Consider the following 18,497-nt stretch of genomic DNA (forward strand, 5'->3'; position numbering starts at 1 on the left):
GTAACTAAGGGTGAAGCACTTGGCCGATCGGGCAAGTGACAATACTTTTTACTGGCCGGAACGTCTCTCACGCTTGCCCCGGGCCACCGTGCAGTCCTATATGTTGAGCTGAGTATTTAAAATAATTTTACATAGTATAAACACTTATTGACATTTTAGTGACAAGTTCAATTTGTACCATTGTAGTTGAGGTCAAGAAAAATATTCATGATGCTGTTATAAAACTATTTTGACAGAGTATTATTACTTCATGATATTTTAATTACAGTTTAATGTAATGTTTACCCATAAAGCTAGTTTCTTATGTTTGAAAATGATTCTGCTATATCATGTTTATGACAGATTTATGACAAGTTATGTTGTATTGGTTATGTCAAGTTGTGAAAAAATGTCCTCTTTGGATTAAAAATGACATAACTGGACGAAGGACAATTAATGACAGTTGTTATAAACATGCAAAAAATCTCCTTCATGTTCATGATACGTGTCATGTCATTATTATGAAGGTGTCATGTCAGTCTATTTAACACTCCTTCAAGTAAAGTGTTTCCACATATGCAAATATGTTTCAGCTGCGATGAATGTTGGCAGTGTGGTGGTACCTGGTGACCTCCAGAATGAGCCGTACGTGATCCAGCAGCACAGAGTGACTGAATTCAAATTCCAAACGAAATGTAACCTAGTTAGTGACAGAGAAATGTAAATCACTTTGATATTAAAAGAATAGTTCACCAAAAAAAGGAAAGTTATGTCATCATTTACACAACCTCATATTTTTCTAAACCTGTATAAGTTTCTTTCTTCTGTTGAACACAAAAATTAACCTATTTTGATAAATGATTGTAAGTAAGCACGCATTATCCACTGACTTCTATAGTAGGAAAAACAAATACTATGGAAGTCAATGGGTACAGTCAACTGTGTGCTTACCATCATTTATCAAAATTTCTTCTACTGTGTTCAACAGAATAAATAAACGCATACATGTTTAAAACCACATGAGGGCGAGTAAATGATGACATCATTTTTATTTTTTGGGTGAACTATCCCTTTAAATGACTGACCACTGAATGTTAGAAGCTTTCTTTCGTTGAAAGCCTCCAAAACCAACACAGAGGGTTTTAGCAAAAGATTTAGAAAATGTAAAGCCTGCAGTAACCCAACTTTAGCTTGTGCCCTAAGGACCTATGAAAAAGGGACCATAACAAAACTTGAACACACATTCACCACACAAATGTGAGCTTCACTAACATTACTTTACAAAATATATCTCTTATCCCAATACACCCTAAATAGAACAAACTCTTATTTTCCAAGACAAAGAGTCATCCTTGAAAAGAAGAGTTACATAACAAGGTCTCGTGTTCCATATATACTGTAAATGCTTTTTTAATAGTGATGCAACATATTTATAGATAATATACTATACTTTTTTTATGGAGGTACTGCTCTAACTGAACTGTTCCACTCCAGCTTAGAGGAAATAAAAGCACTTGGACATTGTTTTAACTGTGTGGGCAAAAGTCTTCATGCTCATTTGGAGTGGCACAGAGCAGCATGGAAAATCCTTCTAGCGTTCTCTCCTCCTGAGATCCCTTTCTTTTATTCCACTTTCTCCCTATCATAATCTGTTCTGAGCTGAACCAGTATCCCAAGCGGCCCATAAAATCTCTCCACAAGCATGTAGCCCCAACGACCACCAGGCTTTAAGTCAATGAATCAGACGTTTGTGAGAAACTGTTCACCCGATCAAAGCAGTACCAAACACAGGAGACATAACTGTGGTTTAATCCAGGCAGTGTGATTGATTGACTTTGCTCTGTAAGGATGCAGTAAATGAGTGGCAGGAGTTTTTCTGTTACATTCCTGTCTCGTATTTTTGATTAAACGCAAACTTAAAAAACACAGTGGGTCTGAAGTTGATCAACCATTAAATGCAACACCAAAAGCACATTAACAACTGGTATTAAGATGCGTTTTGGTCACAATTCAACGAGAGAGACATTCACTTTCGACCGTTTCTGTCCTGATTATTATTTTGAGGGGATGGTCTATGGTCGAGTCGTTAAAACACCAGGGGGAAAAATGACAGGTTTGAGTTGACGCGAACTAAAATTATGTCAGAGTCCTGCTAATTGTGTTGTTAAGAAACATGCTGGAAAACGTTTTGTACGTGTATATAAAAGGGCTTTCTCACATATTTTACAGCAATTGACGAAATAAGCTCAGAAACACCGACCTTACATACGCAAAACGAAACAAAAATGAAAGGAGGAGAGCAACCGCTTCCTTTTTATCAATGAAAGCATAAAGACCGAGTTGAACACTGTGGGTTTGCACAAGAAGTCAGGACCAAAGGAAAAACATTGTGGTTGGTACATCACACATTAGATCAATATGTAAAGAGAAGGCGTCTTTTGTGGCTGTTAATTACAGTAGAACACATTAAGCGTCTACAGTACACAACAAAAGCAATCCCATCTACTGTATTGCATTTTTGACTACTGAATGTGGTGAAAAGTGGATGAGCTCAAATGGTGCTTTTCCATTGCATAGTACCTGTCAGGACTCTGCCTTGAGGTCTTGTTATATTTGTCTTTTGTCATGGTGGCAGAGTTCTGGCAGTCCCTGGCCTTGTGTGGAGGTTCATGCCTTGTTTTTGTGTTTGGCATGTGCCTCCGGTGTCTTGTCCTGTGACCCCGCCCCCCCTTGTTCGCCTGCTTATTGTTAATTAGTTATTCCCATCACCTGTTCCCCGCTCGTTATCCTGTTTGGTTTATTCTATTTAATGTCAGTGTATCTTTAGTTCTGGGCAGGATCATTGTGTTGTATAGAGTCAAGGTCTCATGTTACATGTTCCAGTCAAGTCTTGTTATCTTGTAAAAGTTTAGTGTTTCATGTTTCATGTCGTGAACTCCCTCGTGGGTCTTTGTTTTGTTAAGTGTAGAAATAAAAGTCTTTTCTGTTTTCCCCCGACATCGTCTGCATTTGGGTTCATCTGTCCTGCAAACCCTCACAGTACCCCATGGCTTGGGTCAGGTTGGGTCAGCTCATCTCACTTTGGCTTGGTTAGCTTTTCCATCGAGTTAAGTAACAATTCGGAGTGGGAGGGATTATAGGTGTGCCGTTATATTTGCGCTGTCTACTGCTATGACATCTTGTGAGAGCATCGTTTTACATTCCCATACATTTATTTATTTCTCAGTCCGCCTCAAAAATATAATTGACCACCATAAATAGATGTTTGCACATCGCGTTTATCACATGACAGTTTCTGTACAAACACCCGTGGTGTTAGTCGACGCTGAGCCTCATTTAAGTTGCAATTTAAGCATATATGAGAACGTGCGCGACGTGAATGTGTCGCCACAAACTGCAAGTCTGGAAAAAAACTGTTATGGTGTTCCTGATTCTCAACCTGTGGATGTTTTTCAGCACTAAAAGTGGAACTTAGAGCAGAGCACAGATGACAACATGTTTGCTCAAGACGGCGCAAGCTAGCACTAAGCTAGCACTAAGCTAAAGCTAATCTTTTACATTATAGCGATGACGCTGGTAGTGGCAATTCTCTCAGACCAATCAGCAATCTACAGTGTTTCCGCGTCACATTTTGGTTTCAGCTCAAGTTGCTTGGAAGCCCGACCGAGGTGGTACTAAAAAAGTATTGGGTACTACAGACTGCACACAGTGGAAAAGCTCACATAAGTAAGCTGACCCAAACCAAACAGTGGGATACTATGCAATGGAAAAGTGCCTAAAATGTTTTACACCTTATACACCTGCATCATCTACTTGTGATCCGGTCAAAAAATGCATCTTAATACCAGGTGTAAACAGGGCCACTATGATTTGGAGACCACAGACATATAAAAAACTAGGTAAGTGACAGGTCTTGACAATTTCACAGATGGGTAATTTAAAGCAGTCTATAGGGTTTGGGACTATGTGGTTTAATGTGTTTGTGTAAGCAATACTTTTTAAAGTACATGCAGGGAACACTGACCCTGGCTTAATCTCCCAAGGTCTACTATTGCTGAACATGGCAATAAAATGTGTTTCCATTACGACTACCATGCTGCAACTACGCTGGTTGTAAAAACACTGTTAAAATATGTGGTCATTGGCAACTCTTTCTGAATATTTAACAGCGCATATATGACTTGAGTACTATGCTGAAATTATGTTTTTACATTACCACTGTATTTGACCTCGCTCAACTGCCTGAGAAACACATGCCCACCATTTCCGTCCATAAAAATGTAAGATGTGAATAACACAGAACCAAAATTCAGGGATTGAAAAGACCATATATCACTTTTCTGTTTACCGTAAATGGAGTCCAGTGATTTGTAAATTATTATTCTTTCCCCTTTATCAGCAATTTAGTGTGTGACAGCAGCACATTTACATCAAAACTGACTTGGCATAAACTATGTATAAAGCTGTGAATTTGTAATGATGTGCAATGTAATAGCTGAACTGTTAAACAGTTGCAAAACTTACCTGTGACTTTGCTCTCATAAAGGGTGCACTGATGTTGCAATGTTTCTCAAATTGTCGTCTTTTCTCATTGCGGCAGTCTATATGTATGTCAGAGTTATCCTATAGCAAAACAGAGAAAGAGATGGAGGAGTCAGCTGGCTTAAACATACACTAACACTGTTTCCACAACACAGCCATTAATATAAATCAATCATTATTTAAAAGCCTATTATCTATCAATTATCAGTTCAATCACTGTTTGTTTGTTTGTTTGTTTGTTTATCTTTTCTTAACACCATTCCAGCATCCATGGCTATATGGTGAGAATCGGTCCATACAAAAGTTGATCCATACACATTTCACCTAAACTGTATAGTATGGGCTTGTGGGAGAAAAATGGAGTATCCAGAGCAAACCTACGCTAGCACAGGCAAACTCCACACAACCTAACCTAGTCGTGGCTTGGCCCAGGGACCTTCTTGGTGTGAGGCAACAGTGCTACCCACTGAGCCACTGTGCCATACTCAATCAAAGCTTGTAATGTAACAAACAACTCAAAGTTATCTAAAGGCGGGCGTACACGGTGCGATTTTTGCTGTCGTAGGGGCTCGCATGCGATTTTTTTTCCTCGGGAGAAAATCGTTCATGCTCGTATGGTCGCGGCTCGCACCGTGTGAGAGGAATTACGAGCCGAGCCGAGCAGGTTACGAGCACCTTACGACCTCCCGATAATTTTTAAACATGTCAAAAAAGTTCGGGAGCTGTCGGTATAAATTCGTAGTGTTGGTGCGGGTGTACGAGACGATCTGGCAAAGCACTTGAAGTTGACCAATCAGAATGTACAAAACGCAGAAGAAGAAAGACAAATGTAGCACTGCTACCTCAAATATTGATGACTACTCTATAGCTGGCTATGTTTCGCGCACATACACACTCCGGTGACCGGACATCATGACAAATATGTACAAGTCCTTTCAGTGACGACCTCTTGATCAGCTTATTTGCCTGAAAAAAACCTGTCATATGTGTTTTTGTGATGTCGGGTCACAGCTTTGGATGTTTGTGGAAACAGGAGAGAGTGTAGTTGTTTTAGGCTATACCGCTGTTCTGATAAGTGCTACCACAATGCATTAAACGAGGCTTTTTGATATTAAAACTTTTTTGTTTTACTTGTTGATTTTTCTTTACTTGTTAATATGTTTTATCATTATTTACAATGTAAACATAAAATAAGCCAACTAAATTATGTAATAAATACATTTAAAAATTATTAGACTCCGTGCAGAGACCACTGGTTTAAATAGTACAGGATGTACAAAGAATGTCGCAATTTTTGTGTAATCCAAGCTGTGCCAAAGTTGCTGTAGTTTCATAAATGATTGGATATTAAAAGGGCTGTCGCGACAGAAAAAAAGCAACGGAATGTCCATGTTTAATAGGCTAAGATATGCATTTATTGAGAGAGTACATAAACATGATGATCATATGCGGAGACGATGTTTCCCATCTTATTATGGAGCTTCTGCTTTAACAAGTGAGCTTGTTCGGTATTTTTACCCACATATATATTCTTTTACATATTTTCGACCAAAGGAACAAAAGATATAGCCCAGTGTAAGTTATATGGTAGCCTTAGCTTGTTTTGAAATGATGAGAACATTTAAATGACTAAAAATGTAGGCTATCTCTGAAACTTTATTTAAATAATGATTAATTTGTTTTCATACTATATTTGTATTGCTATGTATTAATTTACATATAGGCCTACTGTGAAAATGCACTATATTAATATGCAATGCCTTCTGTATGGCATTTATTTTGTGCAGTTACAGCATAAATGCTGCGGTCTCACTTTTACTTCAAGACACCGCATTGACCGAACATTTGCACATAACAAGCCCAGACAATGTGCTTTATATTAAATTAAATTATTTTCGTTTTACAAATTTATATTTGGCTATAGATGTGTTGTCTTAATAATTTAATTATAAAGGGAAAGACGTGTAACGTTAGCTTGCGTTTTACCTCATTGCTCCTCATTCTGCATTTACAAATAAATAAATAGGCCCACTGAATGTGTTTTTTGAACGGTCATATTTATAAAAAAGCAACAATATATGTAACATTAATAATAGCAATATAGATATTTACTTGGCACTACAAACATGATGTATTAAGACGGTAAAACCGCATATGTGCTAGCACGAACAATCACTGCCAGAGAAATTCCTTCACCGCCACAGAACTAGACCTATATTGCAATTTCGGAATGCATAAATAGAAATACAAAAGAACAGAAATTCCAGGCTGTTTTATATACTAAGCCAATATCTTAACCCTATTCTTTTTGTTTTATTTTTTTGTACATTCTGCCACAACGAAAGGAAACCCCTTTCATCCTCACAGGTGTGAAAATGCTTACGTCAGAATTCGTCAAGTCGTACAGTAAAATCTTGTCGTGTGTGACTGCATCCGAATTATTTTCGTATAAACTCACTCGTGTCGTGTGCGAGAGCTCACGACGTTCCGACCGTCAGAATTCGCACCGTGTACGCCCAGCTTAAGAGTGATGTTGTACCTTTACTATTAGGCTGGAGAAGCGTAGGTTTGAAGTGTAAGAGATGTTAAGCTTGGCTCCATAAGCATTCTCTCCTCTGTTTTCCAGACGTACATCCACTACCATCCTCCTCCTTGAACCTTCCACAATGCGTTCAGAAGGTTCAGCTGAACTGTGGCTCCGACACAACACACTACCTGCACGAAACGCCTGCGCACAGAACTGCCTGTGGATCATCATCAGTGAATTTGAGTTTGTGGGTATGTGTAGGTGTGTGCGTTTGTTTTATCTGCTTGTTATCTTACTTTTGATGTAAAAGATCGGTCTGAGATTGCAAGACCAAGTCGGGGACGCAATGGTCATCTTCATCACAGCCATTCCAAAAAGGTAGCTGCAGAAACAGGAAAAATTTATAGTCACAAACAATGATTGATAAATATCACTAAATTAATTTAAAGAATACCAATTCTAACCACTGGAATGCCCAGCGTAATGTTACTTACTACAAATCATGATGTATATTTGAGGCACAATATGTATGATTTTTGCTTTAAAACTTTTAGAAATCACTAGCACAGTGTTATTGTTTTTTTAAATGTGTACCTACATTATCCCAAAGTTTTTCAACAATTTTCGAATTCAGAGAATTCACCATTTAAACCAGCGTTACGACCCGATTCATACTGTAGGGTTGCTTCTCAAAGGCGTTATGTTCGGTTATTATCAGCAGACTGATTGTTGTCAAAGATTCTGAATATACTGTAACAACACTGTGTATTCCTATTACTATGATTAGGAGACAATGCACCGTTTAATATGACCGCTTTGGCGTTAAAAGTCCCACCTTTCAGTTGAAAGAACCAATCATCAATTGACTCTCTGGGGGAGGGGCTCTATACGGAGGCACTTGAAAACCGCAGTAGCTGAAATAACCTCGAGAAGGGTGTTTTAAGTGCGATTTGAGCCTAACAACAAAAGTTATAACTCAGTTAATGTCAGGTTGTTTTTGGTCAGAAATATGTTGGTTAATTGTAACTTTAGAGATATCTGTTTTTCCCCATACAAGTAGATGGGACTTTAGTCTTGCACTATGAACTATAATTCAAAAAACTTTATTTCAATAACATTAACCATGAACAGGATTTGTGAGTCCTGTCGGTTCGATTCCTATTCACATTGAAGGTGAAGACTGCAACTTTCAACAGTTCACACTACAAAAAAGTTGGATAGATTAAATCGGGCTCTGAGCTTTTGTAATTGGCACAAACACAGAGTACCCCCACCCCAGGTTTAGGGAGTATCCTTGTGAGTGAGAGGAGACAGGGTGGTGGAGGGATTCTGAAGACTGTAGAGAATCCTTAGGTGAGTTTGACTGTGATTATATGGGCTTGCCTTCATGCTTATTGGGTAGATATGTTGATTACTGATTGTAGACAGCTGGTGATACTTGAGTAGCTTATTTTGACGTGTTCCTCCTGAACTACGTTAATAAAACAATTTCATTTGTTGTCACACACTTAGGGAAATGCCCCCCTGGCCGGCAAGAAAGTAATATCTGCCATTGACCGCAGGTTAAGAAGTGAGTAATAAAATGCACTAACTGCCGAGGAGACAATCCTTGGGTAATGCTTCTCCAGAATGCCACCAGAGACAAAAACCCCCCAAAAAGACTAATTTGTGACATAAACGTATGTGCCTCTGTCCCCAGTAAGGGGAAACAATGGCAGGCAACCATCAATATCATATTTAAAGTGGCCACTTCATCAAAGGCAACCTCACGTAAACACTGGATATATTAATCATTGTATTTTTAGTCATAAATCATTATCTTTGCGTCATTTTCTTACCTGGATTGTTGTCGTGCATTGAGGCAACCAAGTACAGTGATTAGTTACGCTTTCTTATAAAGTTAGCTAAAAAGTTGTCATGTGAAAATGCTAAATTTATGTGAAAGAGTGAAAATGCAATGTTTGCAAATTCTTTTGCACTTTTATTACATAATTTTTTAAACTAAGAGTAGTAAACTTGTGCTCAGACTGAACTTTATTGCATTTCATTAATATAATTTAATAAGTATGAGTACATGTATAAGGCAAGGAATTTTCCATGAAATAGATGTATACATAGCCAAAGTGGAAGTCTGGCATTAATCTGATGTTTTTTTTAGTGACTATAAAATATGGTAACGGGTGCTGTGAATAATCATAAATACCCCAAACTTGTATTTTTGTTCATAACTTAATTTTTCTTCTGTTAAGAGTTTATTTAAATATCTGTGGCTAAAAACAATTGGAAAATTGACCGGCTTGTGCAAACTGCCACTTTCTTGCCCGCCAACCCCCCTGGTAGGTCACGTGACTTAAAACTAACAATACTTCTTCGCTGTTTCACATGCGTCATCAAGCTACGTCATTGTTGTTGTTTAGCAACCTCTAGCGTAAAAATAACATTGTGCCTTTCATGCTGCTTTATTATTTGATTTCCAGAAACCCACCTGTATTTTCACTGTAGTTGGCCAGCTGTCATCAAGCGCTGGCCCTTGGTCCGGGTCCAGAAGCCCAGTATCCACAGAAAATAAGATGGGCCTGGCATAGTCTGTAGTCTCCTACATCAACAAAACAAATCCATGAAATCGTTTATTTATAGAAATCTAGAGAAATAGTTCAATTGTAAACTGGACAACAACACGATTGCTCTAGAAACTTTTAGCATAAAAACAATCACGGTAACAATTATTTTAGAATACGAGACGGAAAGCATGTTAATGATAATCATGCTGAATTAAAAAAAGGAGGACAGACCATCACATGGAAGTAAATATGCTCGCATGTCTCCTCTCCGGGAAGTAGTGTGAGATTCTGCGGCTGCTGGCGATCTGGGTCATCAAACACGGCACGAGGGTTGAACCGCTTCTCTTCAATGGATGCACTGTAGTTGAGAGCTAAAAATGTTAAGGGAATAAAAATTATACACTTAGTAAAAAATGTTACGTGAACAAACAGTGTTTGCAATTACTTGAGGAGCTTCTATGCAAAATAAATAAATAATGATATTAACCATATTATGATATTAACCATATGCTCTCAGCACATTATGTACATAAAGTTTTTCGCTTCAATCCATATAACAACCAGCTTCAGGACATTCAGAAATACTGCTTTGTTGGCAAAGAATCCAGTCTGATAAAAAAATTTAATTTTACAAGAATGATTTATGGTGATAATATAAATGTACCATATGCAGACTACAAACACAGATAAAATCCATTAGAGGTAAAACTCCTAAAGCTCCTTTATGGAAAGAGAAAAGCCTATAAACCCTTTACTATCATCCTATTTTTATCTAAAAAAAAACAAGTATACCAATAAACTATGCTTCTCAATGAACTACTGTGAGATGTCGCTACATCCAAAAGCCAGAGGGCGCTCTCGTGCACAAACTCAATATGCGCTGCAGAAGAAGAACCATTTACACAAATCTTACCAGGTATCTTCATAGTAATAAAGAAAATGCATGATTATGTTTGACGAGTGCTGCTTTTTCAAATAAATTGTATAAATGACTAAAACTCACAGTGATTTTAGATTGATAAGGACTTCCTACTAATCAAAGAGCTGTAGTGCATGAAAAAGCTATGCATAATGTCCTCTGTGCCATTCAGAACACACACGCACGTGCACACATAAAAACACCCAAACACACGCACGCATGCACGCACGCACACACACACAGTCCCCAGATGACCATAAAGATGAAGACATTCTCTATTGCCTTGATTCACACCTCTGACATCAGTGATGGAGGTGTTGTGGGTGATAAAGGTTAATTAAAAACATTCGTACTACTCTGTAGTCCACACGATACATAACAACCTGACCTTCCAACACATGCTTTCAAAGCAAATATATGGTCACAGAGGACTTCTACAGACCCTAAACCAGACCTGAGAGAAGTGATCTGTTAACCCTCAGCCACACTTTGTTGCTTCTGCTGTTTTTGCATAGCAGTAACTTAGTTCGGAACATGCTTCACAAAAAATGTGTTATAGATATATATCTTTTGTTTTGGTGTCAGTATAAAATATCAGTACATATTTCTATCTTGGGGATGTTGCCACAATTTTAACGGAATCAGGCTGTTCAAGTTAGTTTTGTCTCTTTGTGTGATCTCAGACTGACTCGATAATGGGCAGATCAGTGCTTCTTGTTCATATAACACACTTACTGTATTACAACAGATTAGATACAAAAATAATCTTAAAAATGTTTTTGGTTTAGTAAAGCATCTAATGTGCCAAAGATTTTTTATATGGGACTCACTTATTATATGAGACTTAGCTATAAACTTTTACTTACATATACGGGACCTGTCCATCTGTAGTAACTTTAGCCATTTAGGATTTATACAGACAAGGATGTTTTAAGTTTTAATCTCTTTGGTTTCCTAATAAACAATTCTACACATGCTGAAAATACTTCACATCAACTGCATGTAAAGACTCAAAGGTCAATAAACAGAGCATAGACACTGGACATATTTCTTTTGTTGTTACACACAGAGCTACTGTATCACACAATGTATCTATTGTGCTTGTAAATGTCCAGAGCGTGTGGCTAAAGCAGCTAAAGTCATTTTCCTTCCAAGACAAGGCAACAAGGATCAAGAGATTACTGTGTGTCGAACACTTCACTACCAATAACATCCTCTTCGTGCTGAGCAGAAAAACCTTAACTGAACTTGTGAGTATCCAGCTGGTTAAAAGAATAAATAAAAAAAACTCCAGATGTCCGCTGTTTAGTCCCTTACAGTATAATGACACTGTAACCTAGAGATATTCAAGTGTTTATGATGAGAGGAAACTGCTGCTTTCAAAGCACTTCCAGTTTCAACAGAACCTCCTGTTTTCCAGAGATATTTCCAGTATAGAGTGTCTGTGGGAAAGCTACAATAAGTGTGATGTCTGTTCTACTTTCCAACCAATACATTGACCAAAATACTGCTGCAATCCAACAGAAACAATCTGATTCACTATACAAAGACCACATTATATACATCACAAGTGGATAAATGATTTCTAACAGTAAATGAGCACAAGACTACACAGGCATGAAACTTCATCTTTGACCAGCAGAAAGATGGAAAAGACATGAAAACATTGCTTTTTAGAAAGTAATACCTGAAATCTTTCTTATAAAACTATTTATTTACTGACCTATTTCCTCTGAGGCCCTGATGGGAGTCCGGGCTGTGACATTAAGACATACAATAGCCGACATACAGGTCACATCCTTGCCTCCTCTCCGACAGTCTTTATTGAATATATTGATTTTGCTGGGCTCAAATCGAACAGTGGCATGGATTCGAACAACACTTCGAGACCTGCGACACAACAATAAAGTTACTTTATGAAGAAATAAATGAGAAACTAACTAGCGTTAGTAACCTTAGATAAGCAAAATAGGAACCTGAGACATTTAGCTTTTCACCCACCAAAGTAGTACTGCTGCTCCAAGGGAACCAACAGCCAGATCCACCAGATCATCTCCATTCATATCCATCTTCCCATGGATACTACGACCAAAGTACTGCAGACCAGGAGCCAGCTGAACTGCTCCAATCCTCTAACAAATACAGTTTTAAATGTATATCTTCTGTCATATTTAAAGCACACTTTAAAATAACCATCTGGGTGCTTTTGATGTAATACCTGTTTGTATTTCCTCAGTATTCTGTTGCGTTGGCTGTGGTAGATATAAATGGCTCCTTTGTTGTCGTCCTCAAGCGGTGCTCCCACCACCAGGTCATTAAATGAATCTCCGTTGAGGTCGGGCACAGGGGCTAGTGCAGATCCGAAACGGGCATTCTGACCCTGATCCAAGACCTCCAGCGAGCCCTCCAGTATAAAACGTGGCTGACAAGAGTATAAGACATTGTAGTCATGAGGTAAACACATTGTGGCATCTGTACAAGAATAAAATTACAGCATGATGTGATCATGCCTTGCTGCTCTATAAAAGCTGAATGTCTGTACACGTTTGTTTGGCAGTGGATAGGAAACTTCACAATAAAACATGCAGACATCAATCATTTAATGAAAGAACTTGAACCCACAAACTTGGTCTTGAGCGCATATACATGTTGGTTGTGTTGGTATTAATAACACACTATACACACATGGTATATATTAGCATGTTAGTGCCAATATATTTTATCTTAAAGGAACAAACTCTGCATACGTTGCTGTTGTCATATGAAAACTTGCTACTGCTTATACACACTGTGAGCATGCAAATGATGCAGCTCCAAATTTAGCCACAATATAATCCATAACAGATCTAGGCAGCTGGAGCTGGGGGTGGAGGTGGGTGACTATGAGTGCTTTGTTAGCGCCATTAGGTGCTCTTCAGTCTGATCCCTTGTTTTGCATTCAATCTTTTTCTTCATACTGTGTGTATTTATATGATAGTTTATACTGTTGTTAGACAAAGATATTCAATGCAAACTTTAATAAAGACTCTTTTTATATTTGTTTTTGCAAACCAACAAAAAAGTTGAAACTCTCGAGTTGTTTAGTAGGAAAACATCCACAGGTCATGGAAAAAGACTAAACATTTACATTTCTGAAACCCGAAATAATCTTTTGAGGAATGCGTTAAAGGTTCAGGACCCATTGTGACTAACCACCGTGTGTTTATATAACTCTGGGAAACGTTACCTCTATTTAATAGAGCTAGGTTTGTTATTCTTAAATTTCTCATCATTTCTCTTTCAATATATTTTAAAGGCTAAAAGCAAAAACAGAAATGCTACACAAAGACTTGTAATTTTAAATCCTAATTGTACTGTAGCATTACAACATGCACAAATATACTACAAGGGAGCAAAAATTATTCATGGTGGCCAAGTACACTACCACTAAATTCTCTTTCTCTCTTTAGAAATATATGGCCATGACAGACACATGAAATAAGTAGTTTTTTCAGCCTTCCTAAAACAGCATTAGATTACAAAGGATCCGATCAGGAGCAGAGACAAGAAGAGGGTTGATGAAATGAGACATTAGAAGATGTCCTACAAACTACTATAAACCCTTCAAGCTGCTTTGTATGTTGTCAAACGTTGATCAAGTTTGTTTATTGCGATACACTTAATTTCTGTTGCTGATTTTTTGCTGACATTAGCCAAAGTTGTAAGGTAAAAAAAATATGGATGAACTATTGATTTGCATCTTACGCTCAGCCATATTTTATGTACTAAACTCTTGTTTTGTCTGTGTAAAGCATTATCGGCAATCTGTTGTCATATAAACAGATTGGGTTAAAGTGTTTGCAGATAACTCGTACAGTAATGACAAAAATCAGCAAAAAAGGCAAGCAGTGTTAATGTTACCAGTGTTATGCCGCAGGGATATAATACAGATTGTGGTGTCCTGTTTAAAGCATTAAGGAAATGCTCAAGTCCTAAATGAATAAAGATGGACGTCTGCTTTAAACACATAACTGCCCTTGCACGTGCTTCAGCTTTTTCCATTTATTAGAGCGGCTGTCTCTGTGAGCTTCACATAATTACATTTCAAGGGGGAAAATATTTTCCTTCTGAGTTCACTGCTTTGTGATGAAGGGTACAGCAGGTGGCAAAGGTCTGTCAAAATGTATGTGAGGCCATTATTGAGGAAGTGCATTTATGTACCTAAACAGTTTCTGAACATAAAGAATAAGAGAAACCAGCTGTAGGAAAGATCCATTGTGTTAAGGTAACCAAACAAGTAACTGCCAATTAACTTAAAAATCTGCTGAAGATATAAAGTTTCTACCTGCTCGGTCACTCTGTAGATGTAAACTTTGCCCTTTTCCCATCCTCCACTGAAGAACATGGGCGCAGCCACCAGCAGGTTATCTGTCACTCCGTCATCGTCCAGATCAACTGGAGCAATCTCACTGCCATAGTATGACCCTATCTGTCCAAACAGATCAATGGACAAAATACAAGCAGGACATGAATATAAAGAGTCATTAAAATTAACCATTTATGTAAACCACCAACCAACGTGACCCAAGCCCTTCTTTCTTTCTGTCATTCTGATCTATTTGTACTATTCTATTGTGGTGCAAGTAATTGTGTACCTACTTGACAAAAATGATATTACTCAATGTTTGTGTTTTGTCTGTGAGAATTTGTTTTAGTTTTTTGCATGTTTTAGGACACTGATGAGTTGCACATGGGCTGTGTGGAATTGCAGTCTAGACAACACATACACTGCAAATGAATACCAGGACTAGAAGAAAAACACAGTTTATCTCTGCTGCTGAACTGTTAACGGCATCTGTTACATGAGCATAGCAGGACAGTTGCCACGAGAGGCTGTGTGTTACCGTCCTTTTTGTATGACTGAGGGGTGATCTTAAGCATGACATTCCTAAAACCTGTTTCCCAAAGTAAAACCACCAAATAAATGGACCTAAGTGCCTATACAAAATGAAAGCAAAAGCACTACAATAAAATATACCAATATGTCTAACTAAAATACATTTTCATCAATATTTAAATATTTTGTAAATTAACAATGTTCCCTCCAAGTCATATAGTTGCTAACAATATAGTTAATACAAATATAATGTATAATGTTCTGTCACAGGTGTCTGTTCAAAATAACTTGTGACCCAGTCTATAACACACAACTCATGGACATCGAAAGCAAAAAAATGTGGTTGGGTCCCAAAAAAAATTTGAGAAGAGACGCTAAATGATAATAGGGCAGTCCATGTACGCGTGCCGTCCGCATGACGTCATTTTCATCATCAAAAGGTTCCGCGTCCGTCCGTCGACCGTCCACGTGCGGCCCAAAATTTGAGACTGTGAGGACAGTCCGCGTACAACAGCGCATCCGCGAGAAAACATTGAGACAGGATACTTCACTACAAATACCATACACAAAAGCAATAGATAGCCTTTGCACACACACCATCGTCTGATTCGAATGAGTGATGTTCCACGGCGGCATCCATCTTTGTAATGTACATAATCTGCCGTCATCGTGTAAAGCCCGCCCCAACGTTTCTGATTGGTGCCGCGATTTCTCAGCATTAGAAATGGTCTTGAATGGTCTCTTTGCCAGACTACTTGCAGTGCAAATCTAAATTTGCCGAAAGTTGTCTGGGTTTTCCCAGGCTAGGGTCCAATATCATTAGTCTTAAAAAGTGACAAATAATGGATCCGACGTCCATAACTTAAGTAATTGTTTGTGATTTACTGTTTTTTTACATAATATCATCCCTGTTTATGTAAAGAACCTTCTGTGAAAAATAACCTTGTTATTTTTTATATTGACTGAGTAAGACCAAATCAGAGATCGAAATCAATGTAAAATCAATGATTGAAATTAAAGTTGATACTCATCATCTCAGAATTAGATTGTTTTTATAGTCGATTTCACAGAGAGGGTCACATCTTACAGTGACTTTGAATGTGACTCCGACATTTAGAAGCAGAACTGAGTGTTATATAAACATAATATAAACCCTAAGAAATGAGTCAGAGCATAAAATGGATGAGTGTCCATTAAACAGTGTGCTACAGTAAATGTGTTTAAATGCAGTATGTTACCTGCTGCCCCTTTAGTGAGTGTAATATAGTGAGCTCTCCTGTGTTCTTCAGGGTGAAGATGATGACCTTTCCTGTGTGGTTAAACCGTGGAGCTCCTGCTACAAACAACTGACCGCTGCGAGCTGACACCACAGAGGTTATTGTGTAACCTAAAGACCCAAAGCCGAAAACATAATAAAATGTATATAATAGATGCTTAACAAATAGATGCAAGTCTGAAACACACTGTAATAGTACCAACCATGTGTTTGTAACAATTGTACATTTCTATTTAATTTAAATGTTATGTAGAAAAAGCAATAATGCTATTGAGATTTCCAATCATTAGCACTAACAGCATGGTTTAGTCATGACAGCTCAAGTTGTAGTTGTGGATTCTTTACCCAGGTACGCCCCATGGTTCTTTAGTTCTTCTGGGAACTCTTGCTCGTATGAAGACTTTGGTGGAACCACTTTACCCTGACGGGTTTCCTTCAGCACAGCTCCATTCCAGTCATAAGCACCCACAGCTCCCACTAAAATACCATCCTGTAGACAAAATATCAACAATAAAACCTGTACAATTGAAACTAACTAAAATTGACAGAAACAAGTTATTACATTTATGTCATTACACTAGAATAACTAGGCTGGAATAATGAGTGAATTAAGCATTTTAATCGGCAAGAGAGAGGAACAAGGAGGGAGAAGGCTATATGGGTAAGACAAAAGGTTAATTTTCGCTTCTTGTTTATTGACTTATTAATAGCATTTAGCTGAAGAATATTTGAAGATCGGGTCCAGTCGGGTCTGTGTCTGCCCGGACAGGTTCGGATCCAGCTTTTAAATAATTTACGGATCCGCGTCGGTTCCAGGTCCAACTTTCAAAATAATAGATGGGTCCGGGTCGGTTCAGTGTGGCACATTTACGGGTCTCTTCACGTTCGGAAACAAATTTTCAAGGGAAGAAAATATGTCTTTATTTAACTTTTATTCTTCTGTCTTCCAAAAACATTTTTAAGGTGTGCTAAGACAATCTGCAGTAGCTAGTTTATGTTATTATGGCACATTAGTCAAATAAAAAATGATAAGTGAACTCTATAGATTTTCCAAATGTTTATACATAGCAACATTCTTGATCTCTTGTAGGTCTCATTTTAAGGAATTAATACCACAGTGATTCTCACATTCCATCTTACATTGCTTCAGCATGCAGCCAGTTTTATTTCCTCTAGAGGTTTATCTGAGTGTGCTGCAATCCATATTTATGGGAACCTCATAAACAATTTATCTCCACACTGACGAGTTTATTCTGCTGTAATCTATGCAGGCAGTAGTCTGAATAAGAGAGAGAGAGAGAAATGGTTTGTGAAGTTTATGTTTAGAGAGAACTGAAATTCCTGAGGAGTTGCTTACATATAAACAAACAACGTCCAATTCATCCCAGGTCAGACAGAAAATTCTCACTGAACTTCCAACCCACCGAGAACAGAAGTTGTATATAAAAAGCTGCTGGTAATCATGAGGTTTTAGGGAACAAAATGCACATTTGCTTGGTGTAAACCATTGACAAAGTGACCTCATCCTCTCAAAGAGCTTCTGTTTTCTATAGTTGGAAAGAATTTGCCCATAAAAGTAAAATTTCCAGTACCTATTGTACCCCATCACTACTGCAAAAAATCCACTATCCCTTCTTTCTAGTAAACCCACCTCCACATGCACAGCACTATACCAGTAAGCTACAGGACATTCAACACAACCTCATGACAATAGATACCTATTTTACGAGACGGCTAATTCATACGAATTCATCAATCTCATTCAAACATTTCAGTATGACCTGCTTCTGCCCCTGTGATGTTGGGGTCAAGGTAGT

At 37.9% G+C, this 18,497-nt stretch overlaps 1 protein-coding gene across 1 annotated transcript in view; it reads right to left on the reverse strand.

The window, feature by feature from the left end:
* Nucleotides 1–18,497, reverse strand: part of itga11a (integrin, alpha 11a) — a 65,251-nt gene that overhangs the window by 9,149 nt on the left and 37,605 nt on the right. The window contains exons 11-22 of the mRNA XM_065267718.2: nt 17,026–17,170; nt 16,643–16,791; nt 14,853–14,996; nt 12,747–12,950; nt 12,530–12,660; nt 12,252–12,418; nt 9,841–9,980; nt 9,534–9,644; nt 7,345–7,430; nt 7,061–7,265; nt 4,504–4,602; nt 603–679 (exon numbers count right to left, since the gene is read on the reverse strand). Coding sequence (XP_065123790.1) covers nt 603–679; nt 4,504–4,602; nt 7,061–7,265; nt 7,345–7,430; nt 9,534–9,644; nt 9,841–9,980; nt 12,252–12,418; nt 12,530–12,660; nt 12,747–12,950; nt 14,853–14,996; nt 16,643–16,791; nt 17,026–17,170 — 1,658 coding nt within the window. The remainder of the gene's footprint in view (nt 1–602; nt 680–4,503; nt 4,603–7,060; nt 7,266–7,344; nt 7,431–9,533; nt 9,645–9,840; nt 9,981–12,251; nt 12,419–12,529; nt 12,661–12,746; nt 12,951–14,852; nt 14,997–16,642; nt 16,792–17,025; nt 17,171–18,497) is intronic.

This window comes from Paramisgurnus dabryanus, chromosome 2, assembly GCF_030506205.2.
Source record: "Paramisgurnus dabryanus chromosome 2, PD_genome_1.1, whole genome shotgun sequence".
In the NCBI taxonomy this organism is placed as follows: Eukaryota; Metazoa; Chordata; class Actinopteri; order Cypriniformes; family Cobitidae; genus Paramisgurnus; species Paramisgurnus dabryanus.